General features: G+C 42.0%; 1 protein-coding gene across 6 annotated transcripts in view; it reads left to right on the top strand.

Annotated features, from left to right (window-relative positions):
• LOC106561156 (S phase cyclin A-associated protein in the endoplasmic reticulum) overlaps positions 1 to 27,626 on the top strand; it is a 140,549-nt gene that overhangs the window by 55,050 nt on the left and 57,873 nt on the right. For 4 of the 6 annotated variants that reach the window (XM_045688219.1, XM_045688216.1, XM_045688218.1 and 1 more), the window contains 11 exons: positions 674 to 841; positions 1,009 to 1,072; positions 4,481 to 4,616; positions 4,749 to 4,860; positions 5,285 to 5,425; positions 5,654 to 5,809; positions 5,911 to 6,053; positions 6,792 to 6,873; positions 7,002 to 7,154; positions 9,590 to 9,697; positions 27,021 to 27,157. In XM_045688219.1, the coding sequence (XP_045544175.1) occupies positions 674 to 841; positions 1,009 to 1,072; positions 4,481 to 4,616; positions 4,749 to 4,860; positions 5,285 to 5,425; positions 5,654 to 5,809; positions 5,911 to 6,053; positions 6,792 to 6,873; positions 7,002 to 7,154; positions 9,590 to 9,697; positions 27,021 to 27,157 (1,400 nt within the window). The remainder of the gene's footprint in view (positions 1 to 673; positions 842 to 1,008; positions 1,073 to 4,480; positions 4,617 to 4,748; positions 4,861 to 5,284; positions 5,426 to 5,653; positions 5,810 to 5,910; positions 6,054 to 6,791; positions 6,874 to 7,001; positions 7,155 to 9,589; positions 9,698 to 27,020; positions 27,158 to 27,626) is intronic. The other 2 variants (XM_045688220.1, XM_045688217.1) reach the window with 1 other exon arrangement.

Genomic DNA, 27,626 nt, shown 5'->3' with positions numbered 1-27,626 from the left:
GAAACCTCCCCCTCATTCCCCTTGTTAAGTTAGACTGGAGCTCTGGTCTCTCTGGACTGGAGTGCAGCCAGCTGTCTATCCTCCCTGATAGTAATTTCGGACTAAGGAAAGACTGTTTGTCAAGTTCATGTTGGAAGTGTAAAGACTAATAGACATTGAGACATTTTGGTCTCCATCAGGCTATTTAGACTAATCTAGTAAGTATTTATTCCGACCTGTGTTTCATTGTTTTGAACCATGTCAGTGAAATGGTCCCTTAGTTGTGCCTCCTTCCACCATCTCGTCATCCTCACAGTGAACTTGTTCTGCATGACTCCTGAATGCTTCCTCACCTGTGATCTTGTGATTGGTCGTGTGATGCAGTTAACTTTTTGGTTTGATCTTCTTTTCAGTTTTGACATTGTTATAATACCAACATTTAAAAATGGTACTCTTAGAGCTGTATGAAATGAAGACACGTTCTTCAAAATAAAACTCAGGAAACGTTTTAAGTTGATCACACCAAGCCCACCACTATATAATAACTTATTTCAACATCTTGGTAAAAGCAATAGACAATATTCCTGCATTTTAGAGATGTCGAGATAGACCCTGACTGCCAGTGGGCTTAGTCAAACCTGAATGACCTGAGGAAGGAGCTGTATGTGAGTCTGTGTGTGTGCTGTGTGTCCAGCCCCAGTCCATGGCAGAGGTCCTCGCTAAGAAGGAGGAGCTGGCTGACCGCCTGGAGAAGGCCAACGAGGAGGCTATTGCCAGTGCCATCGCTGAAGAGGAACAGCTGACCAGAGAGATCCAGGCTGAGAACAATGACCTAGAGACTGACAACGAGAGTGACTTCTCTGTAAGACACATACCTCACACACTCACACTTTTCTTTGGTCATATGAAAGTAGTTTGGTGGTTAAAAATGTGAAGTGGTAGGATCTCTTTCCCCAGGTTTTGAGTTTTGCTCACCTTGCAATATCCTAATGATTGTCACCGATCATTAACTGATTCTCTCTCTTCTAGGCCAGCATTGGCAGTGGAGTTGGACTCAACATGGACTGGAGTGACATGTTAGCCGATTATGACGGTAAATCTCTTTTCTGTTTAGTTGTAATTGATCTACACTGTACAAAAATATAAAGGCAACATGTAAAGTGTTAGTCCCATGTTTCATGAGCTGAAATAAAAGATCCCAGAAATGTTCCATAAGTACAAAAAGCTTATTTTTCTCAAATTTGGTGCACACATTTGTTTACATCTCTGTGAACATTTCTTCTTTGCCAAGATTATCTATCCACCTGACAGGTGTAGTATGTCAGGAAGCTGATTAAACAGCATGATCATTACACAGGTGCATCTTGTGCTGGGGACTATAAAAGGCCACTCTAAAATGTGCAATTTTGTCACAACACAATGCCACAGATGTCTCAAGTTTTGAGGGAGCGCGCAATTGCCATGCTGACTGAAGAAATGTCCACCAGAGCTGTTTCCAGAAAATGTAATCTTAATTTCTCTGCCATAAGCCGCCTCCATCGTTTTTGAGAATTTGGCAGTACATGGAGTTATGTAAGGGAAGACCCCCATGAAATGGACAAAAATGAATGGCTACTTATTGGCATTGGGCGAAACATATACACAATCGCAAATACCACTCAATTGGGTGGCAGTTGGTCAAAAACATATTGCAAGTGGAACATAGCAAATGCCAGGTGTAATAAACCAAAAATCCCAAAGGGGGCGAGCGCGCTCCACCGAAGGATTCTATATGGGAAATGGTCAGAAAGTCAGGTCTCTAGGGTGAAATCTTTAAAATCTGAATAAAAACTAAAAAAATTAACCTTGTAAAAAGTGCGTTTTGGACCGTTTATTTTTCTTCATTTCTTTTGTCAATTATACATATGTAAGAACCGTATGTACCTAGATTTGTCTTATTTTATGCGAGTTCGTCCATAAGGCCTATGTTTTGTCAAATTTGCCATATATGATCATAGGAAGTCTGCTTCCGAACCCAAAAGTCAGTGAACCATGTCCAAATGGCATAGGAAGTGTCCAAATGGCATAAGTATTGAAAGTATTAAATCAGGATGATATGTCTATTTGCCATATATGATCATAGGAAGTAGGCTTCCGAACCAAAAAGTCAGTGAACCATGTGCAAATAGCATATATAATGTTGAGATGGCCTATATACTGACCAAATGAAATATATCACTATGTTAAGCCCTGAATCAACCTTGGAAGGTCTATTTGTCAAGTTCTGATCATAGGAAGTTAGAATTTCTCATTGGTGTTGATTCAGCATGTTCATTTCGTAATGGGAAGTCCTTATGGATATACATTGGCAATGGACACTGTCAACTATATGCTGTATAACTGCAGTATAACATGTTAAGACTGGCAATGTATTACACTACTGTTCAAACGTTTGCGGTCACTTAGAAATATGCTTGTTTTTGAAAGAAAAGCACATTTCTTGGTCCATTAAAATAACATCATATTGATCAGAAATAGTGTAGACATTGTTAATGTTGTAAATGACTATTGTAGCTGGAAACGGCTGTTTTTTAATGGAATATCTACATAGGCGTACAGAGGACCATTATCAGCAACCATCACTCCTGTGTTCCAATGGCACGTTGTTTGCTAATCCAAGTTTATCATTTTAAAAGGCTAATTGATCATTAGAAAACCCTTTTGCAATTATGTTAGCACAGCTGAAAACTTGTTCTGATTAAAGAAGCAATAAAACTGGCCTTCTTTAGACTGGTTGAGTATCTGGAGCATCAGCATTTGTGGGTTTGATTACAGGCTCAAAATGGTCAGAAACAAAGACCTTTTGAAACTCGTCAGTCTATTCTTGCTCTGAGAAATGAAGTCTTCCATGTGAGAAATTGCCAAGAAACTGAAGATCTCGTACAACGCTGTGTACTACTCCCTTCACAGAACAGCGCAAACGGTCTCTAACCAGAATAGAAAGAGGAGTGGGAGGCCACGGTGCACAACTGAGCAAGAGGACAAGTACATCCGTCTCTATGGGCTGAGGCGGTTTCAATGCACCTAGTCTTGTGATTCTGGGACTTTTCTAAATGTTGTCATTTTCGCGACGTTAAAAATGAATTGAAGATATTGCAAATGGACGAGGCTGTTTCTCGACCTGAGAACATTCTAGAGCCACATAACTCACAGTGCACTACCGACTTAAGCTCTAGAACAGGTTTATAAGTTACAGAGTTCTAGGTCTGACGGTTCTTTGATGGTTCGAACACCGGTAAGTATTGCAGGCTCTGTCTGTCTAAGCCCCACACTGTGTCACTCCATATTGGTTGTGTGTGTGAGTACAGAAAATCATGTAGAGCTCCGAAACACGCCTTAACACGCCTCAACTGGATCTATAACTTTTTGGAGAAAAAAAACATTTGTTTAAGCATCATGAAATGGACGTTGTACGATTTCTCGTCAACTACGATAGATAAATGGTTGGTTCTATTTTTCCTTACACCGTAGTTTGATGTACTTTGACGTGAAGTGGTCAAATTAGTGCTGTATTACCGTTTTCGACCTTCAATCCCACAAAATGTGCATTAACTCAGAGCATTGTGGCCTCGATGACATGTTTCTGGGCTAAAAGTACATTTGCCCATCCCTGTGCTCGAGTTTCGTCTTTGAAGTCTGTTTCATTTACGAGAAAAATCCATGTCCATTTGGTTATGAAATGTCAGTGTGCCATCTGGTGGAGTTTTCCAGTACAGCATTTTCCGGTATTTCAAAAATAAATAAATGTATATCTCTGAATCCGAGTCTCCTTGACACTGTATATTTTGACTTCCTGGAAGACCAGGCCTTGGGGGGGCAACCTGAGGCCGTCAGCCTATTTTAATATCACTCGCGGTGATATTAAGGGATCGTCCATTTGCCCTATGAAAATCTTCATCAATCATAAGCGAGCTGCCACATGCGTCCCTTAAGTATGGTATGGGCAGGCATAAGCTACAGACAACAAACACGATTGCATTTCATCGATGGCAATTTAAATTGCCAGAGATACCGTGACAAGATCCTGAGGCATGTCACCCATTGAGCATATTTGGAATGCTCTGGATCGACGTTTACGACAGCAACTTCGCACAGCCATTGAAGATGAGTGGGACAACATTTCACAGGTCACAATTAGCAGCCTGATCAACTCTATCCTCAGGAGATGTGTCGAGCTGCATGATGCAAATTATGGTAACACCAGATACTGACTGGTTTTCTGATCCACGTCTCAACTTTTTTTTAAATGTTTTATCTGTGACCAACAGGTGCATATCTGTAATCCCTGTCATGTGAAATCCATAGATTAGGGCCTAATTAATTAATTTAAATTGACTGGTTTCCTTATGAACTTTAACTCAGTAAAATCTGTTGCATGTTGAGTTTTATATATTTTTGTTCAGTACATATAATGAAATGTGTTGATGCTCTTGCTAAAGACACAGATGTGGTCAATGTCTAGACTCACCTCTCTCTGCAGCGAGGGAGCCCTGGCGTCAGAGCACCTCCTGGGGGGACATCGTGGAGGAGGAGCCTTCTAGACCCCCTGGCCATGGAATCCACATGCACGAGAAACTGTCCTCACCATCTCGTAAAAGGTGAGACACACACCCACCCTCATGTCACGCTGAAGTTTGTCAGAGAAAAGATCTTGATTCATGTCAACGTTCACTGCTACTGTGTGTAAGACAATTGGGAGAGAGGAAGTTTTTTTCTGTCTTTGTTGGCAGAACCATTGCGGAGTCTAAGAAGAAACATGAGGAGAAACAGCTGAAGGCCCAGCAGCTCCGAGACAAACTGCGGGATGAGAAGACCCACAAGCTGCAGAAGCTCCTGGAGAGGGTGAGTGGCCATGCAGTGCAGAGCCAACAGGAAACACCACAGCCTAGCCCCAGACTGGCCACGAGGAGAGCTTCTGTCAGCATACTGCCAGATAGAATCACTAAATATCAGAGGCCAGCTCCGTCTCTCTCAACCCAGCTGGCCACAGATGTGTCTGGGAGAGACGTAGCCCAAACTCACAATCTTTCATGACGTTTGTTTTTGTTCTTCAGGCCGTTGTGGGATGAGTGAGCCCTTGAATAATCCTGAGTATTAACCACATAAATACATTAAGTGGTGTATATTCACATTAATCCCTGTGGGCATGAGACCAGAGCGGGTAGCAGCAAATGCTTTGAAAGCAAGACACCATAAAAATGTCTACCTTGGTTAAAGAAAAGTAGATGAGTGAAATGAGCTGACCATAGCTGTCTTTCCCTCACAGGAGAAGGAGGTCAGGAAATGGAAGGAGGAGTTGTTGGACCAGCGGCGGAGGATGATGGAGGAGAAGTTACTCCATGCAGAGTTCAAGCGGGAGCTGCAGCTCCAGGCCATAGTGAAGAAGGCTCAGGAGGAGGAGGCCAAGGTACAGGACTGACCCCTGGAACACTGCACACCTAGCTACATGTCCAAGAGTTGAAGTATTTTCCTAATTAGATGTCCCTTGTGATAATACATTTTTGACACTGAGAATGTTCTTAAAGTAAAGACACAGGACTACTAAAAAGCAATGGCAAACTAGAGTAGAGGCAGACTTTTTTTTGGAGCTTAGTTATTCAGACTTGTTGACCAGTGGCCTCGTGACTCTGTACAGGTGAATGAGATAGCATTCATCAACACTCTGGAGGCCCAGAACAAGAGGCACGATGTGCTGGCTAAGCTGAACGAGTACGAGCAGCGCCTCAACGAGCTGCAGGAGGAGAGAGGCAGGAGACAGGAGGAGAAGCAGGCCAGAGACGAGGCTGTACAGGTAACAATTGACAGCAGCTCCCCCTTTTCCCCCCAGACCTCTCTGCCTTACCCCAGTGTACAGTCCCACTGACTGGCTGTGGTCCCTGTCTGTCTCCCCAGGAGCGCAAGCGGGCTCTGGAGGCAGAGAGACAGGCGCGTGTGGAGGAGCTGCTGATGAGGAGGAAGGAGCAGGATGCGCGCATCGAGCAGCAGAAGCAGGAGAAGGAGAGGGCCAGGGAGGATGCTGCACGAGAGAGGGCCAGGTCTGTACCACCTGGCTCACAGTCGGAATCACACATATTTTTTGGACTATCAAATGTGGCCCTCATTGTGCTTCATGTGCAATAGATTTACAGTTGGGAGTACCCGTCTGATACGGATGTCAAGGAGGATGCTCTCCTCACTGAGCACGGATACATGCACACAATAATACAATTATTGTAGGTAGTCATATTAATATAATCGTTTGTTTCAAACGTTTACATGCTTTGCAAGAAGAACGATTTCCCTAATAATCCTGTTTCCATGACATCTGAAATCGGGCTACCTGATGGGACTTTTGATAAATGCAGAAAATTCCCAATCAAATAAAAGTTCTACCACAGTGACTGTTATTTTTGCAAATACTCTTTGATTCTGATTTCGGACTTATAAAGTTTGTATGTGAACGCTATTTCTAAAATGCATACGTTCAGTTTTTCCCGAACTCACTTCACTCGCGCATAAGGGGAGGCTTGCGCTACCGTGCTGGCACAGGCACAGATCAAATACACAGCTGGAATACTGACTTAAGCTGTTTACATGTCCTAATAATTTGAAAAATTGCTCTGAAAATCAGCCTATGCTTACTTAGATTTTGACGTTACAGTGATTAAGATAAGCAGAGTAAGTGTTTACATGACTAATTCCATACTCAGCCTACTGCCATACTCCACTTAATATTGAATTATTAGTGTGAATGTAAACTTACTCACTGCTCCTGTATGTTGTCCTCTCCACAGAGACCGAGAGGAGCGTCTGGCTGCCCTCAGCGCTGCGCAACAGGAGGCCATGGAGGAACTGCAGAAGAAAATCCAGATGAAGGTTAGTGTTGCTGCTGCACCTCACTCCTGTCCTTCGTTAAAGACCAGACTAATGTTGACATTTTCTAGTTGCAGACCAGACTAAAGTTTACATTTTCTAGTTGACTTCTTGGTTGTTCTCCTTCCCAGCACGATGAGAGCAGTCGCAGGCACATGGAGCAGATTGAGCAGAGGAAAGAGAAGGCAGCCGAACTCAGCAGTGGCAGACATGCCAACACTGACTATGCCCCCAAACTGACACCGTATGAGCGCACGAAACAGTGCTCCTTGTGCAATGTTGTGGTATGTGTACTCATAGTCTAAGTCTGAAATGGTTTTTAATTATCTGTTTTTTAACAAGATGTCTTTGTATTATTCTTAGTGTAGATGCTGATTTTTATATTTTGCCCAGTTGTCCTTGTCATATATTCCCTCTGACACTAGACATGCCACTAGTCACCAGACGTCTGGTAGCATTAGACAGATGCTGACATACTGAGTAAAGAACCATTTTAGCATATACATTCTAATTGACTTGATCCACTCTCCAGTGAGAAGTTCACCCTTTACTTAATTCCTTGCAATAATTTGTGAGGCTGATTGGCTTACATACTTAACCTAAACTGAAGGGGAAAGCAGCAGCAGCTTTGTGGCAGTAGAGCGTCTGTGGAGGTCCCATCCATTGTTGTTTGGCAGACTGTATGCATAAAAATGCTGACGAGAAGGTGATTCAGAGGATTTTGGGAGAGAATGTATTTAAATGAGGATTTAACTGCATTGATTATACATGAACTCTGGGGTGGAGATTTATGACTGGGCATGATTTTCTAGTGACAGGCAACAAATCCATTGGCAGGCACATTTGTCTGTGACGGACCCAGCCGGCTCTCTCTGCTACAAGGTTGAGACACCTTGGAGCTCCAGCTAGCATCAGATAAAGGACAGTGTGTGTGTGGGTGGTAGAGGGGGGAATCTTGTTAAAAATGTCAGATGACCTTGGCTAACATCTGACACCAGAGATCATCTATAGGCCAGCAGCCGGCACTCTATTTAATGATATTAAACACAGGCCATCTGTAATAGGCTTTATTCCAGCCATGAGTGGGAGGAAAACAACACAGCCACATCAACCTCACCTCACGCTGTTTGTGTCAATTCTTCATCTTCACACCACTTATTCCAATGCTTCTGTCTGTGTATCATCCAATCTTGCCCACAGTTTAATGTGTTAGTACTGTATCAGCTATTCAGTAGTGATGGGGGAAAAAATTGACACAGTTACGTATCACGATATTATATTGATACTTTGACTCCATGTATTGATTTAGCTAGATAGCTTTAGCTGGTGCTTGTCGGCTGTACCTGCGCCAAAACTCCGGTGTTTTTTCATCCAATAGCTTGTTCTGGGCAATTCTACGGTAACGAAATTAGACTGAGAATCCGATTTTTCACTTTAAAATATATACCAAACAAAAAACATTGCCTTCAAAGTTCAACAAACCGTACAACTATGCATAATGACTCAATTTACACAGTAAATAAAAAAATATAAACATTTACTGAAAAACTGTGCGAAGTTTGGTAACAGTTATGGTAAAATCTCTCCGTTTTATTCTGTTACCAAAGTTTGTATCTGCACATTTCTTCCTGTAAAATGTGTTTTTGTAACATTTTCAGTGGAAATTGTTAAAAGTGCATAGAGTTGTATGCTTTGTTAAACTTTAAAATCAATGGTTTTTGTTCGGTATACATTTTAAAGTGAAATATCTGAGTCTCAGCATAATTTCGTTACCCTTGGAATTACCCTTCTTCATCTTCTTTTTAAATACTGAGCCAACATGTTGTCAGCATTTTTGTTTACATTACTTTTCAAAGGCTCTCTTGTAACCTCTGCAGCAGCAATATGTTTGGAACATCAAATCGTAGTATCAAATCACATGCATATAGAATCTTGAGAATCGCATATCATATTGGCACTGAAGTATCGTAATAATATCGTGTTGAGAGGTCCCTGGCAAATTGCCAGCCTTACTATTCAGTGTGTCGTTTTCCAAACATGCCACTGTATATGGTCACTCTGTGTGTGAGTAGCAAGAATGACAGAAGGGACATTAGTTAATCAGTTGGTGTGAGGAGTAATCATTGACACAGAGTAGAGGGATGAAAGATAAAATATTCTGCTTGATTTGTGATTGACCATCCTAGGGCAATCACATTAATGTTGTTATATAGGGTCCATTTGTTGAGATGGATCATCCTGAGTGGATCTGTCAGCCACGATTTCATACTGCAGTATTTAGTATGGTCCTGCTGTGCTGTCAGAAAGGCGAATATCATGAAATGCAGCCATGAAGTCATCTTCAGTTTAACAAATGCTCTCATGTCTGTCTGACACATATCACATGCTGGTTGAAGAAACTACGCTGCCACACTTTCCTCCTTTCTTCTTTACCATGTCAATTCATTCCACTAAAGGCATATTGTGTTTAACATGCACAACATATGGATCACGATCTGAAGACTGCAGTTAAGTTCCTGACACCTACTAAAATATTAGGTCTCACTATTTATTCAGTTTGTGAGTGGAGGTGGAGAGGAACCATTCTGTAAGATCTTATTAAAAACCAGTTGTAATGTATAGTTGTAGTTGCTTCCCATGGGGGGTGGGGACCTTGTTGACCCCCTCTGCCTCTGTCTCCATTGTCCTCAGCAGTAACCTCTGACCTGTGTGTTTGTAGATCACCACGGAGGTGCACCTGTACAGCCACACCAAGGGCAAGAGGCACCAGCAGGCCGTGAGAGACAGCAGTAGCATCCAGGGACGGGAGCTCTCCGATGAGGAAGTGGTGCGTACACCCAAGCACTTAAAGGCCCAGTGCAGTAAAAAACAAAACAAATCCTGTTCATATATATATATATAAAATCTCCACACTGTTGGATAATACTGTGAAATTGTGAAAATTCTGATCATGCACTTTTAGTGTAAGAGCTGTTTGAAAAGACCGCCTGAAATTTCAGCCTGTTTTGGTGGGATGGAGTTTTCGCCTGCCTGGTTAATAGACCAATAAGAAAGAGTTCCAAAACCCTACCAATAACAGCTAGTTTTCAGTTTTCCCCTCCCCACTCAGAACAGTCCAAGCAAAATTCTTGAGAAATTGCCCTTTGCTATGAAGCTATTTTTTTTTTTTCCCATTGTTTTCAATCATAATCATACTAAGGTACTTAATTGTTACCCATAATTTTAATATGATTTAATATTGAGATGAAAAGGGATGCATATATCCTTTTCAAAGGAAGTCTTACCTCAAATATTCAGATATTGTCTGTGATATTAAATGAAGGTTATTTTTGTTTATGAGGGGTGACATCACCCCCATATCTATAGGCCGTTCTGTAACAGAGCACTTTTCATGGGAAGGCTGCTTGTTAACCTCTAGGGGACCCTTTCCCGTTCTTATCCCGTTAATGGGATTGATTTTGACAACAGCCAGTGGAAAATCAGAGCGCCAAATTCAAAACAGCTAAAACCTCATAATTCCATTTTCTCAAACAATCAACTATTTTACACCATTTTAAAGACAAGACTCTCGTTAATCCAACCACATTGTCCGATTTCAAAAAGGCTTTACAGCGAAAGCATAAAATTAGATTATGTTAGGACAGTTCCAACACAAGAAAAACCACAGCCATTTTCCTAGCAAGGACAGGCGTCACAAATACCAGAAATTCAGCTAAAATTATGCACTAACCTTTGACGATCTTCATCAGATGACACTCCTAGGACATTATGTTACACAATACATGTATGTTTTGCTCGATAAAGTTCATATTTATATCCGAAAACAGCATTTTACATTGGCGCGTAATGTTGAGAAATGTTTTCCCTCCAAACCTCCCGCTGAATGAGCACAATGAGCACACATATTACAACATAAACATTGATCAATATAGAAGTGTTATGCACAGAATTATAGATACACTTCTCCTAAATGTATCCGCTTTGTCAGATTTCAAAAAAGGTTCACGGCGAAAGCACAATTTGCAATAATCTGAGTACATCCCAGAAGACACCAATAACAAGCAATTAGAAACATGCCATCTTGGAGTCAATAAAACTAAGAAATTACATTATAAATATTCACTTACCTTTGATTATCTTCATCAGAAGGCACTCCCAGGAACCCCAGCTCCACAATAAATGTTCGATAAAGTTAATATTTATGTCCATTTTGTTCGCGCGTTAGGTTCACTATCCAAATCCACAACGCGCATGCTTACTTAGTCCAGACGAAAAGTAAAAAAAGTTATACTACAGTTTGTAGAAACATGTCAAACGATGTATAGAATCAATCTTTAGGTTGTTTTTATCATATATCTTGAATAAAATTCCAACTGGACCTATCCGTTCTCTTTAGGAGTGAATATGAACTCAGCTCGCTCCCAAGTCCTTGCCAAGACTGAGCCCATGCCTTATAATGGGACACCTACTTCCTTGTGCTGTTATTCCCATCAAATTCACCATAGAATCTTCAAACACCGTTCTAAAGTCTGTTGACATCTAGTGGAAGCTTTAGGAAGTGCAAAATGAACCCTAAGTCACTGTATACAGTCAAGGCAATCACTTGAAAAAACTACAACCTCAGATTTTTCACTTCCTGCTTGACTTTTTCTCAGGTTTTTGCCTGCCATATGAGTTCTGTTATACTCACAGACACCATTCTAACAGTTTTAGAAACTTCAGAGTGTTTTCTATCCAAATCTACTAATAATATGCATATTCTAGTTTCTGGGCCAGAGTAGTAACCTGTTCAAAGTGGGTACGTTTTTCATCCGGCCGTGAAAATACTGCCCCCTAGCCCCAACAAGTTTTAAAGGAAGGAGGCTTCTCAACCTGTTCTGCAATATGAGATTTCCTTTTCACCATGCTGCTCTTTGTGAGGCTGACAACTGTTGGTGCTATATGCAAAACCTTTGGCCCCAGCAGATCCTTCATTCAAACCTGTTCTCACTGGCTGATCATTAATCCCACCACCTTCCACTCTTAATCATTTGCTTTCCAACTGACGCCTATTTCTCTGTTTGACAGTATGATAAACAAGGCATTGGCAATGAAGGCATGCAACTTTCCAATACAGTACTATGGCCACAGCCAGTATCACACTACCTCTTCAGACTGCCTTTAAACCATGCAATGTAGGCTATGCTTTACAATAGTAGTGACTGGTGGGGTATGAAATGGCTTAGCTAATGGGTCCAAACGATTGTAGTGTATATACTATGGATTATCAGCATGGTGTTCCCTGCGTAATAATTGCTCTTCTTTGTTGTAATTGGATGAGACAAGACAACTGTACTGGACATGCTCTTGTCATTTACTACGCTATGTTTCAATTATGGGCTATTCAGCCCTGCTTTTGTCCCACATTTTCATTCAGCTTTTGAGGGCAATCAAGCAGGCGTTGGAGAAATGTCCTGGGATTTTTGTTTAGATAGACTATGCTGGCCTTTCTTTATTTATGTCCTGCTCATTTTGGTGTGCAGTATTTCATTCATGCAACTGCCAACAATTTTCCAGCAGCTAGTTCCATAACTCTTGCTGGAATGAAAGATTTTTAATTAAAATGAAGATGGTTGGCTGAACTTTACAGAGGTCACTACATAGTTTTTCAGTGGAAGCGGGCGGCAGATGCCCCAAGGCTTCATATTTAGTCATTTTCTCTCATTTTCAAGGACTTGCGAATTAAATAGAAAATACAATGATTATCAACAGGGCTGGATCGATGTGCCGAGAGAACGGCTGGGATTACAATCACTCTCTTTACTTACACTTATTAGTTGTCAAATGTCCTGTTTTAATGATATATGCAATGTCCAGGGCCCCTCGGGTTGGACATATTGGATTTATTTATTGGTCACCCTTGACACAGCAGCACAAAAACACCAGTGACCTCTCCAAGGGAATACTCATCCCTTCCCAGCCCCCTCCTGCACCCTCAGCTGGGCCTCTGAGAATGGGGCTGTGGGACAGGCCTGGGCCAAAAGAGGGATCACTAGGCTGTGATGGACTCCGGCTTCTGGGTATGAGAGTTGACCTCCTGGAGCCAGCAGTAAACAAGGGTGGTGTTGATGATGAATCCCTTCTGGTGGCCAGAGACCCCTGTTGAAATACACAGAGTGCCAGCTGAAGTACCCCTGTCTCTGCCAGGCTGTTAGAACAAAGTGTACAGAGCTGTAAAGAGACCGTTTGAACTAGTTGAAGGAGTGAAGTTGCAGTTCAGATTTCCTGGAAGATAAAATGTTCATTGAAAGACTTCTAAAAATGGAAGGCATTAAACATTGAAAGATGCATAGAGAATGAATGTGCATTTTTTTGTAACTCTGTCATATTTATCATGTTCTGTGTTGCAAGTGCTACTTGAATGTCACAGAAAGGATTCCGTTCCATAAAACAAAGGTCCTGTGAGCAAGTTGCATGGATGGTGTGTGTCGCTGGATCAAGTGCCCAACATGACATACCGCTGTCTATTTCACACCAAGTGCAAAGCCAACCTCTGAGTCATGTGTCTTAGATTGTGCTCTAAAGAGGCCTGTTCTCTGGGCGCTGTGGGTGTGTGATGTTTAGAAAGCCCTCTGGTTACTCCCTCCAGAACAGAACAGAACAGCAGTGTGTGGTAGGTATTGTGAGGGAGCCCTGCCCTCAGGCCTGGCTCTGTGGCCTATTGTCTTCCTGCTTCATCCAGACACCTGTCTGTCACACATCCTCATCAGATGACCTGTCATGATACAAAATAATCTTATAGTTAAGTTCAAATAAAAGCATTAGGCAATGACATGGTCATGATATCAATTAATTCTGTAGATGAGTTAATATTTAAGATCCTTTCTGTCTTTTAATGTGATTTCTGAGATGGCTCATGTTTTTGAACAATTCCGTTAAGTAAATGGAATGAGCATTAGAGGGGATAGGCTCTCAGAGAGATTACTGAACAGCTGCCTCTCAAGCAAGGCAGAGACACGGTCATGACTGAAAGGCTCAAGAATTTCCTAGCCTATCCATTGGCACCGATGTCCCTGGGATACAGAGGCATCTTCAAGACAGTCTTGCGAGCACGGGGTACTCTTTCTTTTTTTTCTGACATAATGGGATGTGGCCCCTTGAAAACGCCTCGGCTATGGCATGTTTGTCTGTTAGGGTAGGGTACACTACAACTTTTTAAATGCTGATACAAAAACTTCTCTGGAGATACAAACGGGCATTTTACTTGTCTGTAAAGGAATGCCACGTCTGAAGCGGGACTAACGTCCATCACTAGGCGACCAGGGGCTTTCCGAGTGGCGCAGTGGTTTAAGGGACTGCATCGCAGTGCTAGCTGTGCTGCTAGAAATCCTGGTTTGAGTCCAGGCTCTGTTGCAGCCGGCCGCGACCAGGAGACCCATGAGGCGGCGCACAATTGGCCCAGCGTCATCTGTGTTAGGGGAGAGTTTGGCCGGATGGGATGTTCTTGTCCCATCGCGCACTAGCGACTCCTGTGGCGGGGCGGGCACAGTGCACGCTGACACGGTCACCAGGTGTACGGTGTTTCCTCCGACACAGTGAAGCGGCTGGCTTCCGGGTTAAGCGGGCATTGTGTCAAGAAGCAGTGCGGCTGGGTTGTGTTTCAGAGGACGCATGGCTCTCGACCATCGCCTCTCCCGAATCCGTACAGGAGTTGCAGCGATGGAACAAGACTGTAACTACCAATTGGATACCACGGCCAGAACAAATAATCTCGAACAACTGCACCTTGCCAGCTGCCTGCGTGCAGACCACTCTCTCCTAAAAAAGTACTTTAAAGTTTCACTGACCAAGACATTTAGTAGCTGCACATCAATCAGGAAAATGTATTGTTGCCAGAGAAACAGTACAGAACATTCTATGCCACAGCAGAATTCTACTGTCTGAAAAGGTACAGAGGCATGTGATGCGACACTTTAATTGTCTGAAAGGTTATTGTCGCTATCGATATGTTACTGTAACTGCATTCTGTCTGTAAAGGATTGTGGTAGATGTAACGAAAAACATTTTTTAAATGGCTGTTTAAACTTTAAGCAAAATTGTCCATTTGTCACATCCCTAGTAGTGATGGTAGGAATGGCCTGCCAGGTAGAATCCAAGAATGTGCAGAGCCGGAGATGCCCAGCCCTGAGAGGGTGGAGAGGAGGATCTGATGGTTCACAGTGTTGAAGGCAGCGGATAGATCTAGGAGGATGAGAACAGAAGAGAGAGAGTCCGCTTTGGCAGTGCGGAGAGCCTCCGTAACCGAGAAGAGCAGTCTCGGATGAGTGACCTGTCTTGAAGGCTGACTGGTTAGGTTCAAGGAGCTCGTTCTGAGAGAGTGAGATAATTGGTCAGAGACGGCACGCTCAAGTGTTTTGGAAAGAAAAGGTGATAGCGTTTTATTTTTTTTGTTATTTTTTTACTTTGTATTGAATTTTTAACACCAGCATTTACAAAATAATTGCACTTGTAAGTTATTTGGTAGTAATATAAAACAACACATCAAAGACAACAATACAGCAAAACAAAGAGAGAGACAGACATATACAAAAAAGAAAAAGACAAGAAAAAATATATATATTCTGATACAGTTGTTATAGGTTAACAAGCACAGATAATACAGTCCTTAACATCCGAGATGTCGTGTATGCACATACCAGGCCTCTTACATCACCAATATATAAATATACATCACTCTGGAACTGCAGGGAAATGTAGTTTTAACGTAAGAAAAGAAGGGAGCCCACATTGCATAGAATTTGTCTACAGACCCATTGAGTGTTTAATTTTTTCCAACTTTATGCAATTCAAAATGGATTTAATCCAAAGAGCATGAGAAGGGGGTGCAGAGGATTTCCATCTAAGTAAAATTAATTGTCTCGCTAACAAAGTGACAAAGGAAATTACATCCTTATTCATTTTGGTCAATTGTATTGTGGGTAAGGAAACCCCAAATAGTGCAATAAAAGGGTCGGGCTCGATCTGTGTGCCACTTAATTCTGAGAGCGTGTTAAAGATGTCTTTCCAGAAACCAACAAGAAACAACATGTGTACATGATTAGCAGGAGACTGATTACATCATACACAATTAGGGTTCACATCCTTGTATATTTTGGATAATCTTGCTTTGGTCCAGTGGGCCTTATGAATGAGTTTTCATTGAATGAGACCGTGTCGAGCGCAAATAGAAGAGCTATGTACCCTTTTGAGTGTCCCTTCCCATAGTTCATCAGATATTTCCTCACCCAGTTCCTCCTCCCATGAGGACTTAATATTGTTTAATGAGATGGTTTGTAGTGAGCAAATGTGACTACATTATTGACAAGGTGCCTTTCAGAATAGAAAGTGGGATAAGAAATGTTGAACTGGGTTTCACCAGGAAGGGTGGGGAATCCTGGATCTATGCTGTGGACGTAACTCCGGACTTGTAAGAACCTAAAGAAATGATGTCTGGGGAGAACAAATTTAGCTGATAATTGTTCAAACGTACTAAATGTATTGTTAATATGCAGATCCCTGAATCTTTTAATTCCCGAGACTAGACCATGTTGAGAAAGCACCATCAACCATAGATGGGGGCCTGGTATGTGCATACACGACATCTCGGATGGACTTCCCTGTGGCTCAGTTGGTAGAGCATGGTGTTTGCAACGCCAGGGTTGTGGGTTTGATTCCCACGGGGGGCCAGTACAATTTTTTATTTTTTTTTAAATGCATGAAATGAAAATGAAATGTATGTATTCACTACTGTAAGTCGCTCTGGATAAGAGCGTCTGCTAAATGACTAAAATGTAAAATGGGGGGGAAAAGCTGGGTTTGAGGCTACCGGAGCCAAAGAAGAGGTTGTCTGAAACCCAAAGTGGGTAAATTGATTCCACATCTTCAATGTTGTTTTGACACATCTATTTTTAGTGAAGGAGGAGTAAGGGCCTGTATGGAGGAGTGAGCAAGGGAAGATAATGATGCCGGTATAGATGAGACGGCCTCCATCTCTAGCCAAATTGGGGGTGGGAATATCTCTCTGCAACCAGTACTGAATGATCCTAAGGTTAGCGGCCCAATAATGGAATCTGAAATCCGGCAGACTTAGACCGCCCTCTAGTTTGGGCCTCTGCAAAAGCTGTTTTCGTATCCTGGGGGGCTTTTTGTCCCATGTAAAAGGTAGAATTAGGCCGTCCATCTTTTAAAAAAATCTATTGGGAAGAAAAATCGGAAGGCACTGATAGAGATATCAGAATTCAGGGAGAGTATTCATTTTAATATAATTAATTATTGCGACTAAGGATAGGTGTAGCAAAGACCAGCGTTACAAATCGTCCTCAGTACCGGTTACAAGAGGAGCAAAGTTGGCTTGAAAAAGGTTTTCAAATCTGATTGTGACTTGTACCCCTGAGATAAATAAAACTACTGTGAGCAATTTTAAATGGCAAGTTATGTAAAGGGGAATTTTTTGCGGCCATATTAAGCGGCATCAATTCGCTTTTACTAAGATTCAGTTTATACCCTGATAAGTGACCGAAGAATGCGAAAGTGACAAGGGCAGCAGGAACAGAGACAGAAAGGTTGGATGTGTATAATAATAAATCCTCTGCATATAAAGACAGTTTGTGTTTGTGTCCATATCTGACTATACCTTTTTATGGGGGTCGGAGCGAAGTGCTATTGCAAGTGGTTCTATGGCAAGGGCAAACAGTAAACGTATTTCCATTCCACCCGGTCAAACGCTTTCTCCGCATCCAGGGATATAATGGCTTCAGAGGTATTGCTGACAGAAGGATTATATATAACATTAAATAATCATCGAAGATTGAAGAATGAGTGTCTATTTTTAATAAATCCTGTTTGATCCGGAGAGATAATTGATGGGGGGACTGTTTCCAGACGCATTGCCAGAAGTTTGGCTAGAATTTTATAGTCAACATTTAGCAGGCTAATTGGACAGTATGATACACAGTCAAGAGGGTCTTTTTTTTTTTTTTTAATAAGGCAAATGGTTGCCTGAGTGAGAGTCTGTGGGAGAGAACCATTTACACATGCTTCATTGTAAATTTCAATTAGAATAGGGGCTATTTTGGAGAAACTTTTTGACGTGAGAATTGTCAAGTTCTTGAGGAGGGGAGTGACTCTGGCCATTTTGAAGTCAGAGGACGCAGCTAGTGGTCAGGGATGAGTTGGTGAGGAATGGGAGAAGGCCTCCAGAGAGGGTCTGGAGAAAGGAGGGGATGGGGTCGACCAGCGGATACAGAGGAAGAGGAGGTAGAAAGGATGATAGGTCCTCCGGAGGTTTAGTTTTCCTCCATTTACGCTCAGATGCCCGCAGGCCTGTTCTGTAAGCTCGCAAGGAGTCATTCAACCACGGAGCAAGAGGGGAGGGCCGGGCTGGCCGGGAGTAAAGGGGACAGTGCTAGTCATAGGTTGCAGAAAGGGAGGAGAATAGGGTCGAAGAGGCAGAATGAGAAGGGAGAAGGATTTAGCAGGAGGGAGAAATGATATCAGAGGAGTGGGGGAGAAGGAGAGCGACGACGCATGGGTAGGGCCTGATTTGGCTAGGGTTGGAGGAGAGGGAGATGGAACAGGAAACCAATATTTTCAGAATACTCTAAAGTCTCAGGATATATAATTAACGTGAAAAATAAATGATAATGGCAATAGGAAAAATAATAACTCATGATCTACAGGAATCCTTTGTGGACCACAAAAAATAACAAATACTTAGAATGCTTAATAAGTGACAACAAAGAACAAATATATAAATTTAACTTTGTCCCTTAACAATATGAAAGCAAATCTATTTAAATGGAACTCATGTATGATTTATTATAAATACCTCACATCTAAGACTAAGCAATTAGTCCAACTCTATTACTAATCAAATGTATTGTAAGGGAAACAAAAACTTGCTACATGTAGCCAGTAGGCCTTTTAGAATAATGCAAAACATATTATTGATTTTATCTAGCGACTCATACGATGCCAGCCCACTGAATGAACATGTGGAATGGGCGAAAATTGTGCAAGTTACTTCACAATCGAATTTAAATTAGGCATAGCTGAGGTTGATTTTAATTTAGAACAATAGTGTAATGTTGAATTTTGTGTTATGCCTATTTATCAGCGTTGGTGCTTATTTTAATCATTTGACCACGCGCCTTGCGTGATACATTCTCTTTTATGTTTTACTTTGTAAAGTCAGCCTGCACAGCCGGCCCATTGAAACTATACCAAAATGAATTTCAAACATAATAAGAGTTAGCCTATAGACAAGATTGCATTGACAATCTGATGAGTGACAATATTAGGCCTATCAGTTGTGAAATTGTACATGAAGAGATGGGTAACATCTTGTAATTGACAGATGCAGGGAAAGGATCATCACTTTATCAAATCCTCCTTTAGTCACATGCAGGTAAAACATTTAGATTTCTATATAGTATCTGAAATAGCACATTCTGCAGTTTATATGACTTACTTTTTGTCAACTCAAAATTCAGGAGGTGCAGCTCTTTTTCCAAATGTAACTTTTTCCAAGAATATCCGTGCTGTCCATGCTTTCAGCACATGGCCACTCACGTGGCAGCATCGTTCTGGCTACTAACCAAAAACTAGTAACATAATAAATGTAAAATTACAATATGCTATTCTATCTTCGATGGATAAATGGGCGATAGAAACTGATAATTGCATGTGACTTCAATTAAGTTTTGGTTAGCCGCTGATGTCTAAACCAAGTACTTGCTCAATGGCTTTCCATATCAGGGGAAAGGTGAAACCAGGCCAGCGGGTTAGCGACTGTCTGAGACTGTGGTTTTGAGATTCGTGGAGCCTTACATGGGCAAATCTGACCATGGACAACTTCTTCACATCAATTTCCCTGGCAGACAAGTTGATTGCAAAGAAGACTAGCCTGCTCAGAACTGTGAACAAAACGGGCGAGAGCTGCCCCCGACTGTGCAAACCAACATACCAGCTGTGCTGTACTCCACATCAGTGAAGGAGAGTGGTAAACACACTCACCGGTGTACAGATGTCAAGTAAATAAGTGTTTCATCTAGGGATGCACGATATATCGGTGAACATATCAGAATCGGACGATATTAGCTAAAAATACCAACATCAGTATCGGCCCGATGTCTAGTTTAAAGCCGATGTTAAAAACTGATGTCAAAGCTGACGTGCATACCAATATAACGTGGCATCATTACATGACGTAATGACGCCACGTAACATTTTGCGCTACACGTACAACACAGCATTCCTAACCTAGCCCACAATGTCTACTGTGTGGATCGAGAAGTCAACAAGTTGAACAGTCATTTGAAAGAGTAAGAAAATTTCAGCGAGACAACTCAAAGGCGAAATCCATTAAAGCCAAGATAATGGAATTCATTGCCTTTGACAATCAACCGTTCTCTGTCGTGGATGATGTTGGCTTTCGCCGACTGGTCGAGCACCGGTACACACTACCAAGTGCGCTATTTTTCAGATGTTGTCCTACCGGAGTTACACAGTAATTGCGTCACTGCTATTAGCTTCACAACATACATACTACTGAACGCCGTTTGGGTTTTTGCGTGTGAAAAAAGATACAGTAGTACTGTCAAAGCTGTACAAAAAAGTCTGCAAACAATCAAACGCCGGCCACGAACGATGTGTTTACAATACCGCGTTGGTAATAAAGCATTATTTGTTCGACCACAACTTCTGGGGTAGCTAGCTTTAGCTTGGTACCTAGCTAGCACCAATACAACCAGCCTGAAAACAATGACCAGTAGAAACTGCAATCATTTTCATTATTCTTAGCAATGATTTGGGAATCCTCGTGAGTATGTATTGGCTAAGTTGCCACGTGTTGTTCAGCTATTGAAATTGAACTTCAGTTAATAAAAATAGTTAGCCAGCTACTTAACCCTGTTGCCCAAAGCTAACGTTATAAGCAGCCACCTAGCTTCATCTGGCTAGTGAGGCTCGACCGGACCGGGTTATGTGTTGTGAAGCTAGCCACAATAAGGATTAGGCACAATAGTAGAATTTGCGGTTTGCCTTCAAAATAAAGGTATGTAATTGACAGTGATGCAAATGAATACAAATAGTAGAATTATGCCATACATTTATTTTGAAGGGTAACCGCAAAGTCCAAAATTGTGGCTAATCCTTATTGTGGCTAGCTTCATACAAATGGGTCCGACCACTATTAATCAAATAAGAACTGTCTTATAAATTACTGCTGTTTTAGATGACAGCTAGCTACTGAAACAGATTGTCATTTTGCTATGTTTTTGGAAAAGAACATTGTTTGCATCCATGAGCTACCTAGCTTTCTTTTATGACCAGCACTGTAGGTGCATAAGACAATTTTACCAGCATCATAGCATACGTATCGAGGAATCGTTGTGACATATGAAATACGAGTGATCGTGTAATCAATGTGTAATAATTACGTCATTTATTTGATTTACGCGTTAAATTATTATTTGACGTGCAGTCATATTCAGGTCCCGATTGGTCAAGAAGCTTATTTGACAGGTCAAATAGTGTTTTTGACACGCAAAGACCCAAACTGCATTCCATGGAAATCCTGGTTGAGAATGAAATGACTGAACAACAAAACAATACAGCAAGTGAAATAAATAGGTTTTGATTATGTTTTACTGGTAATGGGGACATACGTAAATGCCAACAAAATAACTTTTTGGTCTGCGTGTGTGACCTTTATTTAACTAGGCAAGTCAGTTAAGAACAAATTCTTATTTACAATGACGCTCAAATCCGGATGACGCTGGGCCAATTGTGCGCCGCCATATGGGACTCCCAATCACGGCTGGGTGTCATACAGCCTGGATTCGAACCAGGGATTGTAGTGACGCCTCTTCCACTGAGATGCAGTGCCTTAGACCGCCACGTCCGTGTGTGTTTACTATTTAACTGTACTAGAATGCTTAGAAGGCCGCTAAAATTTTAAATATCGGTTACTGTATCGATATCGGGGGGTTTTTGGCAAGGAAAATATTGGATATCGGTATCGGCCAAATATGTCATATCGGTGCATCACTAGTTTCATCCTCACCACCATGCTGGATCTGGCATGTGAGCATTGTGAGAACCACATGAACGCCAAGATAGAAGCTACATCTGCCAAGCAGGCCGCCAAGGCAGCAGGTCCTGCTCTCCCTCTTCCCCAGGCACCACAGCTACCGCTCGGGGAAAAATAAGACACAATGTCAAGTCGGCAGGTGCCTATGAAAACTGTGTGCAGTGCAGCCAATTTGTTTGTGGGGCTTGCTCACACAAAGCCCTGAAGCTGTGTGATGACTGTGGACACGAAGCATAAAGAGAAGATGCGATTGAGTCATGCGGAAATGCACGTGTATAAGGGAACAGTGTCTGACACAATCAACAAATGACTGTTTTTATATCTTGTCATGAATATATTTCCACAAATATTTCTTTATGCAATTAAGCCTTTACAATTGTCCATGCACTGGTGCTTTTGTTTAGAAATACAGCAAATAAATTCACCTGTGCACCTGCCTGGTTATAATATTATTATTTCTATCTTTTAATTTCTGCCTTGTCAAAAGAAGCTGTAACTGGACATTATTAATTACTATAACTCTTACTAATGAATCTATGAATAAAGTTGATCTAATGGATTACACTGTTTTTATTGTAAGGGAAACTAAAATGGGCTATAGGCCTATGTTTCTTTCTAGAATTATACAAACATATCCTTGACTCTATATAAACAAGTCATTTTCTCCCCAATTTCGGTCTTGTCCCATCGCTGCAACTCCCCTACGGACTCGGGAGAGGCGAAGGTCGAGAGCCATGCGTCCTCTGAAACACGACCCTGCCAAGCCGCACTGCTTCATGACTCACTGCTCGCTTAACCTGGAAGCCAGCTGCACCAACGTGTCGGAGGAATCATCGTCCAGCTGGCGAACGCAGTCAGCTTGCAGGCGCCCGGCCCACCACAAGGAGTCGCTAGAGCGCGTTGGGACAGAGAAATCCCGTCCGGCCAAACCCTCTCCTAACCCGGACAATGCTGGACAAATTGTGCGCCGCCTCATGGGTGTCATGGCCGGCTGTGAAACAGCCTGCGATCGAACCCGGGTCTGTAGTGATGCCACAAGCACTGCGATGCAGTGCCTTAGAACGCTGTGCCACTCAGGAGGCCCCATGAATATTTATTAATGCAATTAATCCTTTACAATAGTTTATGCACTTTTTTACCAATACGTTTTTCATCAAGCATGTTTGCGTGCCTTGCATATGCATCTGATGCATATGCTAAAGATGGACACCCTGCAACCTTCTCTAGCGGGTACTTACAGTGCATTCGGAAAGTATTCTGACCGCTTCTCTTTTTCCACACTTTGTTACACCCTTATTCTAAAATGGATAAAAAAAATGTATTCCCCTTCGTCAATCTACACACAATACCCCATAATTACAAAGCAAAAACTGTTTTTTAGATATATATATTTTTTTTTACTAATTTATAAAAAACAAAAAATACAGATATCACATTTACATAAGTTCGATTGGGTTCAAGTCCGGGCTCTGGCTGGGCCACTCAAGGACATTCAGATACTTGTCCCGATGCCACTCCTGCGTTGTCTTGGCTGTGTGCTTAGGGTCGTAGTCTTGTTGGAAGGTGAACCTTTGCCCCAGTCTGAGAACCTGCTCCAGAGTGCTCAGGACTTCATCAAGTGTCTCTCTGTTCTTTGCTCCGTTCATCTTTCCCTCGATCCTGACTGGTCTCCTAGTCCATGCCGCTGAACAACATCCCCACAGCATGATGCTGTCACCACCATGCTTCAGCGTAGGGATGGTATTGGCCAGGTGATGAGCGGTGCCTGGTTTACTCCAGACGTGATGCTTTGTATTCAGGCCAAAGAGTTCAATCTTGGTTTCATCAGACCAGAGAATCTTGTTTCTGGGAGTCCTTTAGGTGCTTTCGTCTTGCCACTTTATCATAAAGGCCTAATTAGTGGAGTGCTTCAGAGAATGTTGTCCATCTGGAAGGTCCTCCCATCTCCACAGAGGAAATCTGAAGGTCTGTCAGAGTAACCATTGGGTTCTTGGTCACCTCCCCATCCAACCTGACGGAGCTTGAGAAGATCTGCAGAGGAGAATGGGAGAAACTCCCCAAATACAGGTGTGCTGTAATGCAGTAACCGCTGCCAAAGGTGCTTCAACCAAGTACTGAGTAAAGGGTCTGAATACTTATGTAAATGTGATGTTTTTGTAATTTTTTTATTTATATATACATTTTGAACCCTCCTTGAGTCCAAATACATTAAGGCACTTACATTTACATATAAATCAAAAGATAACACTTTCCCTCTTTCCTTCCTCGAACAACTCCTCAGAACAACACTGCAGAAGTCTTTGTTTCGGTGACGGTCTTAGTTTTTGCAACGAGACCGCCACTTATAGCTGCTGCTGAGAAAACAGAGACTGAAACACTAACACTAAATACCAATTGCCTTACAGAGGTGAAGAGCACACCACCTGGTACTAACTGATGATTGCCTAGGAGAGGAGAAACCACTCCCCCTCCAATACAGCCTCTGATTACGAAAACAACAACAATCACAAATTGCCCTGCCCCTTAACCTCTATGGGCTAGGTGGGACGCTTGCGTCCCACCTACTCAACAGCCAGTTGAATCCTGTGGCGCGTTATTCAAATCCTTAGATATGCTATTACTTCAATTTTTCAAAAATATGACTATTTTACACCATTTTAAAGATAAGACTCTCGTTAATCTAACCACACTGTCCGATTTCAAAAAGGCTTTACAACGAAAGCAAAACATTAGATTATGTCAGCAGAGTACCCGAGCCAGAAATAATCAGACACCCATTTTTCAAGCTAGCATATACTGTCACATAAACCCAAACCACAGCTAAATGTAGCACTAACCTTTGATGATCTTCATCAGATGACAACCCTAGGACATTATGTTATACAATACATGCATGTTTTGTTCAATCAAGTTCATATTTATATCAAAAAACAGCTTTTTACATTAGCATGTGACTAGCATGTGACTAGCATTCCCACCGAACACTGCCGGTGAATTTACTAAATTACTCACGATAAACGTTCACAAAAAGCATAACAATTATTTTAAGAATTATAGATACAGAACTCCTCTATGCACTCGATATGTCCGATTTTAAAATAGCTTTTCGGTGAAAGCACATTTTGCAATATTCTCAGTAGATAGCCCGGCATCACAGGGCTAGCTATTTAGACACCCAGCAGGTTTAGCACTCATCAAAGTCAGATTTACTATAAGAAAAATGTTCTTACCTTTGTTGTCTTCGTCAGAATGCACTCCCAGGACTTCTACTTCGATAACAAATATTGGTTTGGTCCAAAATAATCCATCGTTATATCCAAACAGCGGCGTTTTGTTCGTGCGTTCTAGACACTATCCTAAAGGCTAAATAAGGGTGACGAGCATGGCGCAATTCGTGACAAAAGAATTCTAAATATTCCATTACTGTACTTCGAAGCATGTCAACCGCTGTTTAAAATCAATTTTTATGCCATTTTTCTAAAAAAAAAAAGCGATAATATTCCGACCGGGAATCTGCGTTTAGATAAACAGACAAAGGAAAAGAAAGCATTCGGTCGAAGCGGGCACGCGCCTAAGCCCATAGTACTCTGAGTGGCCACTTGCCAAAAACGATAAAGTGTTTCAGCCAGAGCCTGCCTCGATATCGTTCAACGTTTTCCCGGGCTCTGAGACCCTATGGAAGACGTAGGAAGTGTCACGTTATTGCACAGATCCTGAGTCTTCAATAAAAAGAGCCAAGATGAAACACTACTTCTCAGACAGGCCACTTCCTGCTTGAAATCTTCTCAGGTTTTGGCCTGCCATAGGAGTTCTGTTATACTCACAGACACCATTCAAACAGTTTTAGAAACTTTAGGGTGTTTTCTATCCAAAGCCAATAATTATATGCATATTCTAGTTACTGGGCAGGAGTAGTAACCAGATTAAATCGGGTACGTTTTTTATCCAGCCGTGTCAATACTGCCCCCTATCCCCAACAGTAATCCTGGTTAATGTGTCAATCATCTGCAATTTATGAGCAGTCAGCAGTTAACACATCAAGTAGGCTACTGGGAAGACAGACTTAAAGTAGATAGCCCTAGCTAGCAAAAAACAACAACTATACAACAGATTAAGCCAAAAAATTATACTTATCACTCCTGGATGTATCAGGAGTCCTTTAGCTATAGAATGAAGCACTGCAGTGTACTAGTTACATGGTACTGTAACTGTAGTTATATTGCAACATTACTGCAGTAAAATATATATATATATATATATTAGACACAGTATTTGCAGCATACTGAAGTTGGACTGCAGTTATACTGCACTCTGACTGCAATCTTTTTTCGTAAGGGTGCCTCTGATCAGGTTGATAACAAATCAATAAGTCAAAACAGTGAAGCCGTAAGAATTGATTCCCGATCCTGTTTGTGATCGCTATTGCTCATGGATTATTGAGCACTTTAGCACATGGTTAACTGTAGGTCTTCTCTAGCTCTAGTGTGCTTATGATAACACCGTTCTTTCAAGAGTTTCTTCTGAAACCCCTTTTCAAGCAGCAGGTGCACTGCCAACACTTAACAAAAATAAATGGAATGCCTCATGCATGCCAGGCTGCTGAATGGATACTGTTATCTAGTTAGACCATTCCATCCTCTAGGATTCTGGATGACAGCATAATTGGGTAATTGATTTTTTTGCACATACATCATGTTTTTTAAATTGGGTTTCATCCCTCTGTCTCCTGGTGGAGATATCAGCAGCATCTGATCTGACAGACCTGGTGTGGCACATTTTAGACTGGAAGCAAAACCTCTACCTAATTCAGCATTACCATGGGTGCCAGGCAGCAGGTGGACTCACAGGCTTCTCAGTGCCAGAGGTTATGTCTACCAAGGAAAAATGGGACCCTAGATAATTGCCTGCCTTTTTCATTTAACCTTCTTTCCTCACTCCTTGTGTCCATTACAATTTCATATCAGCATCACATTTGCTTACACTGTTGGACACATTTTTAATAATGAGATTAGTTGTAATGAAATGTTTGCATGTGTTTCAGGAGCATCTTTCCTTAAAGAAGTACATAGTGGACATTGTGACGGACAGCACTGTCTCCTCTGAGAGTGTGAAGGACGGAGAGGAGAGGCAGAAGGCACGCAAGAAGGCAAAGAAGCTCCGCGGACGCATGAACTCCAGGTGATGCATCCATCTGTCCCTCTTCTCTCTCCCTCTCTCCCCCTCGCTCTCCCTCTCACTCTCTCTCCCCCTCCCTGTCTGTGACACCCTCTCAGGCACAGAGGACAGCGCTGCCTTCGGCGGGGTGCTTTGAGTGACAAGGCGATGGAAGCAGACGTTATGTGCATCACAGCTGTCCACAGAATAACACTGATGAGCTTAATTTATGGCCACTTTCTGTGATTGGGGAAGAAAAATGGTTATCGATCTGAGGCCCTGGCTTTCACCTGTTAAGAGCTCTCCCCCTAATTGCTGCCAGGGTTCTGCCAAAACTGAAGCCGCCTCCAGTGGACAATAGTATGTTAAAGTATGTGTAAACCGTGCCTATTTTTCTTTCTCCGGGCTATTGATTTTTAAATGAAGTATCAAAGAAAATCAATAGTAATCAACAAATAGGAGGCAACGCGCCTCCGTGTCAGATCCCAAGCAT

This window comes from Salmo salar, chromosome ssa10 (genome assembly GCF_905237065.1).
Source record: "Salmo salar chromosome ssa10, Ssal_v3.1, whole genome shotgun sequence".
In the NCBI taxonomy this organism is placed as follows: domain Eukaryota; kingdom Metazoa; phylum Chordata; class Actinopteri; order Salmoniformes; family Salmonidae; genus Salmo; species Salmo salar.
Note: the sequence above shows the minus strand (reverse complement) of the source record. Positions and strands in the feature narration are given on the sequence as shown.